This window comes from Tribolium castaneum, chromosome 5, assembly GCF_031307605.1.
Source record: "Tribolium castaneum strain GA2 chromosome 5, icTriCast1.1, whole genome shotgun sequence".
NCBI lineage: Eukaryota > Metazoa > Arthropoda > Insecta > Coleoptera > Tenebrionidae > Tribolium > Tribolium castaneum.
The window spans coordinates 13174052-13186179 of NC_087398.1; the positions used below are offsets into that span (position 1 = coordinate 13174052).

At 32.6% G+C, this 12128-nt stretch overlaps 1 protein-coding gene across 6 annotated transcripts in view; it reads left to right on the forward strand.

Moving 5' to 3' along the window:
* The window catches only part of LOC654869 (uncharacterized protein), a 106231-nt gene that overhangs the window by 77311 nt on the left and 16792 nt on the right, over window positions 1-12128 (forward strand). For all 6 annotated transcript variants that reach the window (XM_064356641.1, XM_064356640.1, XM_064356642.1 and 3 more), the window contains 4 exons: window positions 458-549; window positions 5230-5432; window positions 5494-5690; window positions 9462-10468. In XM_064356641.1, the coding sequence (XP_064212711.1) occupies window positions 458-549; window positions 5230-5432; window positions 5494-5690; window positions 9462-10468 (1499 nt within the window). The remainder of the gene's footprint in view (window positions 1-457; window positions 550-5229; window positions 5433-5493; window positions 5691-9461; window positions 10469-12128) is intronic.

The window sequence follows — 12128 nt, forward strand, 5'->3', positions numbered from 1 at the left end:
TTTGCTATCTTGTGTTATGTATTTAAATGTAAATTATTGTTTTATACTCTTTCTTTCCTTTTTCTAACGAGCTACACAGTATGTTTATATTTTTGTACTTAAGTAGCAAATAAAGATTATTATTATTATTTATTTTGTTAATGGACTATTTGGTCAAGCACCGACCGTTAATTTAGATCCAAATTGGCAATTCTCCACTGCATAGTTTACAAAATATGGTGTTGTGTCAATATTGACCCTTGGCAGTCTACAATAGATGGAAGCTGCCAGAGATATGATCCCCCCAATGAACAGGTATAGTAAGTCAACATGAAGTTTCTTCAACCCCAAGTTAGGCTTAGACGTCCCCTAGGGAGTGATAAAACACACAACGGTGTCGGAGTGCTAATATCATGCCCTATCTGTTATGTTTATGTTGTGTTGTGTGCGTACATAATAACCCGAACTTTTCTTTCAGAATATAACAATGCCGCATCAGTGGATGGAGGGAAATTTGCCAGTTTCTGCCAAATGCGCTGTTTGTGATAAAACTTGCGGTTCAGTACTTAGGTAAGCGATTTTCTCGTTTGTTGTGCGATACAAATCTATTTTTACATTGTAATATAAATGCCACCCGAAAAAATGATAAAACTTTGAGTCACTCGCTTCCAACTTGTATAAAGTTATTCGGTTCCAGTTGCAATATTCATCCTACAGTCCCTTAATAACAGTAGAAAAGTTTTAGTGCTGCGCGTTTGGCAACAATGCTGCACGTAAATTGCCAATTGTTAGTGATGTTCGATCTGTTTGTGACTTTCTTTGCAGTCACAAAAGAAGCGAACGAATCAAACACACTTGCGGTTGGCATAAATGGCTTGTTTTTACAGCAATTATGAACTTCGACAAGATTTTTAAAATTATTGTTTCAAAGTAATTGTTGAAGTTATGTTATCGTAATACCTAGTAATACCATGCGATCATTTCAATTTATAATCAAAGTAAGCATTATTTTTTTTGGAAAACTGAGGAAAAAATGTATTCTAATTAAATATTACCGTTTAAAAATTTATTATTTAATTCTCCACCTAGATTAACTATAATAATCAGCATTTTCATACAAGTACACTACTATTTCGTCGAATAAAGATAAAGCAATATTTGAAGGAAAATGTTTTAACTGCAAGAAGAAAAGCCATAAATCTAAATATTGCGTGTCGTTAAAGAAAAATGTTAAAATTAATTTCATGTAAACAATTTGCGAAAAGGGACATGAGGACAATTTTCGAAAATGAAGGAAGATGTGAGATTCGAGAAAAGAAGACAAAAAGACTAATAGCAGTTACCATATCAAAAGAGGGCTGTATAAATTAGTGTGAAAAAAAATTGTGTTTTACTCAAAAGATTAAAAAAACTAAGAAAAAAAAGTAGGTAATTTAAAATATGGCAACATAATTATGTCATTACTCATTAATATGGTTCATGGTATGAAATTTGAAGATATTAAAGAGGAAAACAGTATGAGTGAAAATTGTAGCAAAAAAAGCAACATAAGAATTCTGTTCAGAAAAAAACAGTGCCCACGGCAAAAGAAAAGTTCATAGTGATATTTGTGGTTCAATGAAAGTAAATTTAGTTGGCGGAAAGCGTTATTTTTTAATTTTTTCTGACGATCTTACAAGAAAAACATTTGTATAGGTATCTTTTAAAGAATAAGTCTGAAGTGCTTAAAAATTTAAAGAACTTCAAGAAAATGGTTGAAGTTGGAATAAATTGCAAAATAAAATGTCTACGCACAGATGAGTATCTAATACTAGAGAATAGAGAAATTTTTGAAAAAGTTCGGAACTGGTCATCCAAGAGCAATTGAATACACAGTTCAACATAATGGTATAGATTATTTTTAAGATTTTTGGACAGAGACTATTAAAACAGCTTTGTATTTAATAAATAAGGACCATAATGTAGTAGTAGGTAAATAATATTCAGAAGAATCTTGAACAAGACGAAATTTAACCAGACCAAATTTAGGTGGATTAAGAATTTTTAGATGTAAAGCATTCAACCATATTCCAGAAGAAAAACGAACTAATCAGAAAAATGAATCATTGATGGATATTGTGGAAATTCAAAAACCTACAGATTAATGGACGCAAGAAGTTAAACTCTTCAAGTACAAAATCTCCGAAGAAAATGTACTAGAAGATTCAAGACAAGAAGATTTTGAAATTCAGAATGTTATGCTTAAAATACTTAGTAATGGCAATACAAAACAAGAAAGAAAATACACACACAAAACGTGAACATCAAAGTCAAATTTGGAGATTCTGTTTTTATGTGCTGTCAATGAAATAGAACCTTTAGAAAATTCAAAATCAGGATCTACAGCTTTATCAAAAAATGCCAGTGAACATTAAGCGAAAATTAATCATTATTTGGGAATAAAAATTTCAAAAAAAAACTTTGTAGATTTTCAATCTGATGTCTAAATTTGGCCATCAGCTCGAGTTTCCATTTTAGTGCTTATGAAAACTGCACAAAGTCCAAATATGCACCTTTCTTAATCTTAAAAAGTAAAAAATCTGTTAGCAGTTTTAAAGTCAGCGTACAACGAACAATAGTTGCCCAACAACAGAAAAAAAATCTAAGACAGCGGAGAAGTAACCGACTAAAAAAGCTTTCTAAATAAATGATAATTTGAGTTATCTAAATCTTGTGAAGAAAACTTCTGTTTACTCTTTTGACATCAGTAAAAATATCTGATATAAATGACCAAGGCCCGGTTTCTGGTTCGATTAATCCTCAGTTAAACAAGGGTAAAAATTTGTACAAAAATCTATAAATTTTTTAAATTATATTTATAAAAACTAGTATTTGCGGTTTCGGTAAAAATTTAAAAACGCATACGTGGGATTTTTGGAAATCCCACCCTTAAAGGGATGCAATATAAAAATCCGTTATTTTTGAAGTTATATTATCAAAAATTTTTAATTTAAAATGTGTTTTATGCTTTTCTTAAATTCCACTTCTAAGGGGGTTAAACAGAGATTAAAATTTGTATAAAAATCTGTATTTTTTTTAAATTACATCCATTCAAATTGGTACTTAAACATTCGATTAAAGATGAAAAACACATATTTTGAGCTTTTTGTAAATTCCACTCCTAAAGGGTTTCAAGATCCACCAAAAGTGGTATCAAGGCTTTCGACATAAATGAAGAAACTGTGTATTATACATTTTAAAAATTCCACCCCCAATACACGTCATTTTTAAAGTTATGCCACAAAAATTGGTATTGCGACCTTCGCTGAAAAATGAAAAAACACGTGTTTTAAATTTTTTGAAAATTTCGTTTTTTAAAGGGGTTCATTTTAAAAATCCGTCACTTTTGAAGTTATATTCACGAAAATTGGTATTTGAATTTTCGATGTTTTATGCTTTTTAAAAATTCTAGCCTAAAGAGGTTAAATTTAAAAATCCATTATTTTTTAACTATTAGTATATCTAGGAGAATTAGTATTTGGGCTTTCAGTTATAAAAAGAAAGCGTCGTTTTTTAGGATTTTTAGAAGTGAAAACCAAATATTAATACTCAAAGATATAAGTTCAAAAATGATTGTATGATTGTCATTATATTGCACCGTCCCCATAGGGGTCGAATTTTCAAAACTTGCGTTTTCCATCTTTAACCTATGGTCCAAACACCACTTTTAATGAATAAGTATAATTAAAAAAATATAAATTTTAACCCCTGTTTGTCACCCTTCTCCACTTGAAGTAGCATTAAAAAAAAACGAAACCGCTTTTCTTCTTCTTCTGCAAATACTAATTTTCAAAGAATACAGCGTGCTCAAAAACTGACGCACCAACTCAATGGTGTGTGGTAGAGAAGTGGTTACATATAAAGGTAAAAACAGTAAAAAAATTCTTTGTATTAAAGTTATTGATAAATAACGGATTTTAGATAAATGATATGTGGCAACGTTGTCTAACAGTCATGATCGCAATAGAATTTGAGCAACAATTCGGAAGTAAAATTACTGTTGGGGGCGCCACTGAGCTAGGTCGAAAACAGTAACCATAAATGGCGGGAAAATGTTTATTCGGATATTTTGAGCGTTGTACGAATTTTGGGGCTTCACAATTATTGCATTACCTATGCGGAATAATTATTGCATCTTTGATGCAAGAAACTTATGTTGACAAATGAGAGATGACGAGGAAAACACGAATAACGAATGACTGTTTGGTTCACTTTCTTTATTGGAAAATTATTACAAAGACATTTAAAAGCCTACCTTTTGGCATAATTTACGTTTAAATATATCAGCAGTTGTTAATCTTTATTGTAGTTTTGTAGATTTACCGCAGCATTTCATGATTTTTTCGGTGGAAAATTCTAACCTAAAATTCATAACACTTCACTAATTTATTGGTTTCTTGAGCCAAACTTTGTGTTCGCTGTGATCCATTACTTATAATCTTTAATTAGACAACTGTTTGATAACACTTTGTAATCAAAATTTAAATATTTTTCACTTTTTATCCACTTTCAAGTTCCAACAATAAACACTTTATACCACGAAAAACTACAGAACCAAAGTCAACGTTAGGATTTACCACCACGTACTTTTAAAGTAATTCTTTCTATTGTAAGTAATTAACACTATACACGCAAAATTGTTGAACAATTCATTAAATGTCAGTTAAATGTGGCATTACGAAAATTTCTTTACTGTTTTCGACATAGTTCAAAAGTCATCACCAGAGGGCGTCTAGTTAATTTTATTACAGAATTAAAAAAATACAAATTTTAACCCCTGTTTGTCACCCTTCTCCACTTGAAGTAGCATTTAAAAAAAACCAAACCGCCTTTCTTCTTTTTCTTCAAATACTAATTTTCAAAGTATATATTTAAAAATTACGGATATTCATTTAATAGAATAATAATTACAATTACAATGTAATTAATTACAAAGTAATCATATTCATTGTAATTAGAATTACATAGTTAATTGTAATTATCTTACATATTGCTTAACACTTCAGACAAGTATACTGTAAAGTGGTGTAATTGAACAAATAATGCGTTTCCACAGTTTTTGTAATTTTTGTAAATATAGCTTTTGCGTTATAAATCTCGTTTGACAATCTCGAATTTACTGCATCTTCTAAAGCCCGCAACTAATCCCCGTCTGCTCCATTTCGTGCAAATTTACACCCCCCGAATAGTTTGAGGATTGTTCCGTTCCAGATTACAAGATTGGCGGTGTCTGTGGTGTCGCGCCACAGTTCACACCCAGTGCAGACCCACCCTGCCTCCGTCGTGTCCGTTGGGTCCGGCGAGGGTGAGTGTGGTGCCGCCCACGGCCCTGCACGCCATCCACGACGAGGCCTGGGAAGTCGTCAGACCGCAAGCTTCTTCACCCCTGCTAGTCTTCGTAAATTCCAAGTCAGGTAAGAATTGTTGTTTTTTCTCCGAGTGCAATAAGATTGATCGAATCTTTTATTTGTTCAGGTGATAATCAAGGCGTAAAGTTTCTGCGAAGGTTCAAACAATTACTCAATCCCGCACAAGTTTTCGATCTCATTTCGACCGGGCCCAGATTAGGTTTAAGACTTTTTCGACACTTCGATCCCTTTCGCATTTTGGTCTGCAGTGGGGACGGGTCTGTGGGATGGGTGCTGTCCGAGATTGACAAGCTCGACATGCACGTAAGTCAATAAAAATTCAACAAATGAACAAGTTTTTTATTTATTTTGCATCGGTCAAGGGGCGCAGTCTTTTGCAGCGATCTATCGGATAATAATAGCACGTCCCTACTTATTCACAATTTGAATAATGTCACTTCAGTTTTAGCCTAACATACCTTTTCCCTGTCTTTATACGTCTGTCCGTTTTCTCAAGAGACTAGTTTTCTTTTTGTTCTGTGTAGCGTATACCTAAAGCAATGTAATCTACATAATTGGATGCGAAATTTTACATGAAATAAAGCTTGAGAAGTCTGAGTCTTATTTTCTTTGGAAATGATTCCACTTTTGGCAGCATACAAAAATAACACAATTATTCAACATTTCAATACCAGCATTTCTCGTAAACTGTGTTATACAGAAATTTTTTTTTAATTACAATTAAAATTTGAAGAGGTAGTTTAAGAATTAACCGCCGTTCTTTACGAATATAAAACACCAAAGTTTAAGCTTTGATTTTTGGAATTTCTTGTAGGCACAAGTATTGTTCTGTTTATCCAATGACGACAAACACCTTAATCATTGCAATTTGTTCTTGGTTAAACTAGGAGATAATTTTTTACTGATGGAATTATACGAATAAACTCATGGCTAGCCCTGCTCACAAAAAAAAACAAAATAATCAATGCCTAACCGAAAAACCACCAAACTAAATGCAATTATTTTAAAAAATATCATTAAAAACAAGCCAAAGGTTCAAGTTATTCCGAAAATGGTATTATTTGGGCTCTCAACGAGTGTTTAAGCACATTTTAAGGTTTTTTTCGAAAAACAGACAAAATTGTTTAATTTACTTTGAACCAGAGACTAATTTACAAGACCTTGTTGAAAACACGACTAAAAATTACACAAAATTAAACCGAAATTCATGTTATTTTGCTTGTTTCTCTCGATTTACTTCTTTTGTAAGTGGAATTTAGTTAAAAGTAAGCTGAAAAAACACAATTTAAACGAAAATTAAATGATTTTCATATTTTCCAAGCAGTTGAGTAAGTTTTTGTTGCAAAACCTCAGTTTTTTTTCAGAGAGATTTAGCTGAAGCAACTGAAAAATAACCAAATCAAGTTGAAAAAAATATACAGGATGTTCCGTTTTTATTGTTACAAATTTAAACTGGTGGTAGAACATTTAATTTTAATAAGACAAAAGTTACCTACAAATATGTGTGAAATAAATATTTTCCAAGGGAGCTACACCCTCTGAAAGTGGTGCTTCTTGTAGTGGAGTTTCCCCAATATTTCAGAAACCAGAAAATTTAGTACACTTGATAACTTTTTTATGTATAATCGAATTCGAAAATCAAATGTGGAAATTTTTAATCAGAGACGTCCCTAACTGGGGGGCTGGAGGGTAAAAAATACGTCAAGTATTTTGGCTTTCGTTTTTTGGCATATTCGACAACGAAATCTTAAATTTCACACTTTTCTACACAAAAATTGTCTCTTGTGTTGTTTCGATACAACTCACCGTTTTTAAGTAAAATCGATTTAAAATTTATGTTACAGACCACAAACAGCATGAAAATCAGGAAGGGCGACCAGAACCAACTTAAAATCTAGGTCTTTTGAAGTTAGACCGCATGAATTTGTAAGAAGATATCGACGTTTCGTTTTGATAAAGGGCATCTTCAGGGCAGGTTCTGGTCTGGTCCCTGATTTTAATGGCCTGTTTATAATTTATGCCCTGTAACATGATGTTTAAATTAATTTTACTTAAAAACGGTAAGTTGTACCGGAATAACACAAGAGATCATTATTGTGTAAAAAACTATGGAATTTACGATTTTGTAGCTGAAAGTGTCAAAAAACTAAAACCAAAATAGTTAAGGTATTTTTTACCCTACACCCCACTAGTTTTGAACTGTATAAACTGTACCAAATTTTGTAATTTTATCTGTAATGGATTCTGAAATATTGAAAGCCTAATAAAGAAAGACCCCTTTGAGAGGATGTAACTCCCTTACGAAGTATTTTTCGCTACATGTTTATACGAAATTTTGTCTTAAAATTGACTGTTCTGTTACCTGTTAAAACTTGTAACAATAAAAACGGAACACCTGTTTATATTTTTTGACTTATACAAAGTGAGTCTACTAAAAGTGTATTTACACAGAAATCAGCGTTTTGTTTTAAATCGTTTTTATTTTTCTCTATACATGTGATTCTTCTTTGAATTTTTCCACAATACCCACTACAGTAAGTAAAACTAAGTAATTAATTAGTTAATTACTGCACAAAAATATGTTTTCTTATTGTTCTCCTTTGAAATAATTACGATAATAAACTTGATCTTTCATGTAAGACCACATCATTCAGGAGATAATTTTGTAGCTGTTTTGTCTATTGCAGTCCTGATGATGCGCAATAGAGGACGAAACTAGTCGAGTTGAAAGAGTTTTGCTTTTTTACCCATCCCCTCTAAAACAAATGATGTTTTTAAAAGTTGCATTGTCCAAAAATTACGTAGCTGTAAAATTAATTAAATAAAATTTAAAAATTCAAACGAAGGTAATATTGAGACTGGAATCAATTTTTTCCTATACAAAACATCATTTAGACGTTGTTTGTATTAGAGTGACACAACAAATCATAAAATTTCGTTTAATTATTAATACATATTTATACCTTTATTAATATAAATCGAGGATTAAACCCCAGAAGAAATCGGTGTACAAAATAGAAGAAATCTTGAGTAAATCATTTTAAAAACCTAGGGAATATTTTGAGGAGATTAATGGAATTAAAGGAAATTTGATGAAACTCATGATGAAATTTGGTGTACAAAATTTTTGTTGTGGTTTACCTCGCGATTATTTCAAGAAACTGTTGAAACATTCTAAAAAAATTGCAATGCACAAACGCTGTTTTCTATGTAATTATTATTACATTTAGTTGTTCTCTTTGTGTAGAACGCTTTACTAATAGATTTTACTGGCAGACATGAAATTAGAAATTAGTTCGGGGAATATTGTGATAAACAAGCTGGAAATTGACCAAATGAGGTTTGTTTTGATCAATTTTCGAATTTTTTAAAAAGTAATTACTAACCTCTTCTACGTAGAAATAGATAAAGGCATTGCAATTGAACCTTTATGGTACTCACTAATTATTAACGATTATCGAAACATACATACATTATATCTACTTACATTTTATAAATATTTTTTAAAAAATAATCAGCTAAAGGTATGTTTCAACCTCGGTGTCTCTACGAAGAACCAAAAATTTGTTGTATGAATGAATGTGGACTGTATTTCCTGATTAACTGATGTCATGTTAAACCAAACAATGTTTTTGATTGATTGATAATGTTGTTATTTTCTTTTTTATAGAAGATAATATGAATTTTATATAAATCAAAATATAAATCGAGTACGCAACACTCGGTTTCAGCTTTTACATTAAAATATATCGCTCAACATCATGAATAACTTACTGTAAAAAGTGTCTAAAGAAGTTGAATCGAAAAAAATACAAACTCTATTCACTTCATTTAAGCAAAATTTCAATTTTATAGTAACTTCAATAGTCACTATGGGAATAACACGTCCAAATCCATCTAACTCAACCACCAGCAGTAATACGACAGCAAATCACGATGTGGATGAAGGCTTTTGTACCGTTTGATTGATCCCTCTTCCGAAATTTATTTTTGATTAAAAATCTTTTACAAAATATAAATCCGTCTTTCGATGCTCGAAATTGCAGCACAATAACATTACTCAAATTTTTTCAGAAACAGTGCCAGGTGGCGGTGCTTCCCTTGGGCACAGGCAACGACCTGGCCCGTGTCCTGGGCTGGGGTTCATCCTGCGACGACGACACCCACTTGCCACAGCTGTTGGAAAAATACGAGAAAGCCGGAACTAAGATGCTCGATCGTTGGTCAATAATGGCCTTCGAGCGCACCATAGCCATGCCTAAGCTGTCCCTAACCCCAGGTCAACCCGAAGGTCAATTACACACCCAAATCACCCAATACGAAGACTCCCTGGTTACCCACCTGCAAAACATCCTCCAATCCGACGAAACTTCAGTGATTCTGAACTCAGCAAAGCGATTATGCGAAACGGTGAAGGAGTTTGCTACCCAACTTTCGGACAGTTCTCTGACACGAGGTGACGAGCAGTTGGGCAAAAAGTGTGATATTTTACAACAGAAGTTAGATTTATTATTAGCTACGTTAACCAGCGAACAATTAGATGCGGCACACTTAGACGATGCCAAAACGAAACAAGAAGATACCGACAGCGAAGTGTCTTTCGATAAAGCCAAAACGGAAAAAAGCGAAAAAGATTTGAGCAATTTTAACTTTAGGAAACACAGACGCACTTCCAGATTTATGGAGCGTGAGAAGGATGCTCTCATGTTAAGGGCCAACAGTCTCAAAAGGGCAATACGTAATCTGGTGGAGCACACGGAGCAAGTGGTGGATGAGCAAAACAGACAAGCTTCATCCAGTTTACCAACGGTGAAAATCTCTCTAAGTACTGATTTGGATAAGGAAGAATCGGCCAAAATGGACTCTCTTAAAGTGCTACCGACGATTGAATCTGGGTCTAGCACCGACGTCAGCTCTTGCCCATCACCCACTAGCTCCATTCTTACAGCCAGGTTAGCCAACATATCACCAATGCCCGATGTTAGGAGAGACTCAACAGTCGAAGATCCTGATCTTTTGACCACCCTGCCAGTTCCACCGGATTTTGCAGACAGTCGGAGGTCCAGTCAAGTCCAACCAAGGTATTTTTCAAAGCTCCTCACGAGATATTTCACTACCTCTTTTTTGTACAATCTAGGTATTGCCTGTATAGTGAAGTACAGTCACGATCAAAAAGAACGGCACCCCTAAAATGACAGCCACAAATCTTTTCTATATGATACGGTTAATGGCTAGTTTATAAACTAGTTGGAAATTATGTAAACTAACTGGACAGTTTGTAAACTGAAGGGTTTGTTGAAATGTCGTATGACCTAAAATATTTTAGTTAGGCTTTTGCTATCCGGCCCGGTTGGCAGAGGTGTCAATCTTTTTGATCGTGATTGTATATATTGCCTGAATGCCTGCACATTGTGCTGTAATGTGAAGTAATGTTTCATATTACTTAGTGCAAAAGTAAAAATAAAAAGCAGCATACATTGTATTACGTCCTAAATGTTTACTCGTAAACTTATATCCTAATTACAAGAGAAAGATTTGCACAAAAACAATGCCAAAGTAAACATCAATAGAACTAAAGCTTATCATTTTTCGTTTTTTTAAGGGAAAAAACTAAACGCAACGTTATTTCATTAAACGCTGAGTGTAAATCGTTAAGTACTACTAAAGAAATAAAATAAAATAAAATATACGCCACAGAGTTTGTACATTTAATTTTTTTTTAAACTTTAGTTTTTTTAAGCGATGGATTTTAATTGAAACTTTACGTCAAAAATTGTGAGCACATCAAATATTTAGCTCAGGAAGTGGGTATTAAATTCCTAGGTATTAGTAAATAATGTCATAGGTATAGCGTTTAATAAGTAGTATCTTTGTTTATTCTTAGCAAATCTTATTTAAAAATTCAATATCACTTAGCATTTACATTATTTTACCTAGCATTTACAATATTTTTAGCAAATGACTGTACCTACCTAGCAGTTTAACAGTATCCTTTTTAATTGTAGCAACATTTTATTTGTACACAATTAAGTTTTTATTAGATTACCCCAAACCGCAAAGACTCTTCAAGCTATTCACTCAGGCAACCTTATTGTGTGATTTATTGCAGACAGGCTGTAGTCTTTCAAACCAACCGATAGGTATCGTAAATATTTTCGAGTCACCCTTGTCAAAACATCTTATTGTGAGGGTTGCTTATCTTAAACACCATTATCTGTTCTAAAACTTTATGGTGTACAAATGAAACGTTGCTGGACTACTTTGTCAAGTAAACTCTATCAGTATTACTTAAAAGTTAAAACCATTTGAGCTTAATATTGGGCCCAAATGCTCGCTAGGTGGTTATGACCTCATAATTTTAAATTTAAATCGAAATAACTTGAGCTACATAGAAAGCATATGGAGATAAACTATTTTCATTATCGTAATAAGGTAGTAAGCGTTTTCAGTACTTTCATTTAAGACAAAGTTGTTTTTTAAGTTGCTAATGCCTTTAAAAAGTTAATTGTTTTGTCTATGTTGTTTACAGTTGCTTATACAGAATCAAAACTAATTCATCAATTCATCGTCATTAAAAACATATTTTTTTCAATCACCCAATGGTCATTCCGGAATCAACGAATTTGGTTTTTTACAAGAATTAGGTAAAAAATATTGTAACAGTTTCAAAAAAGCCCTCCAAAAAGGTTTAATGGTTGTGTACCTCACATTTAATTGTAATGAAATTCTACTTCGCAATTA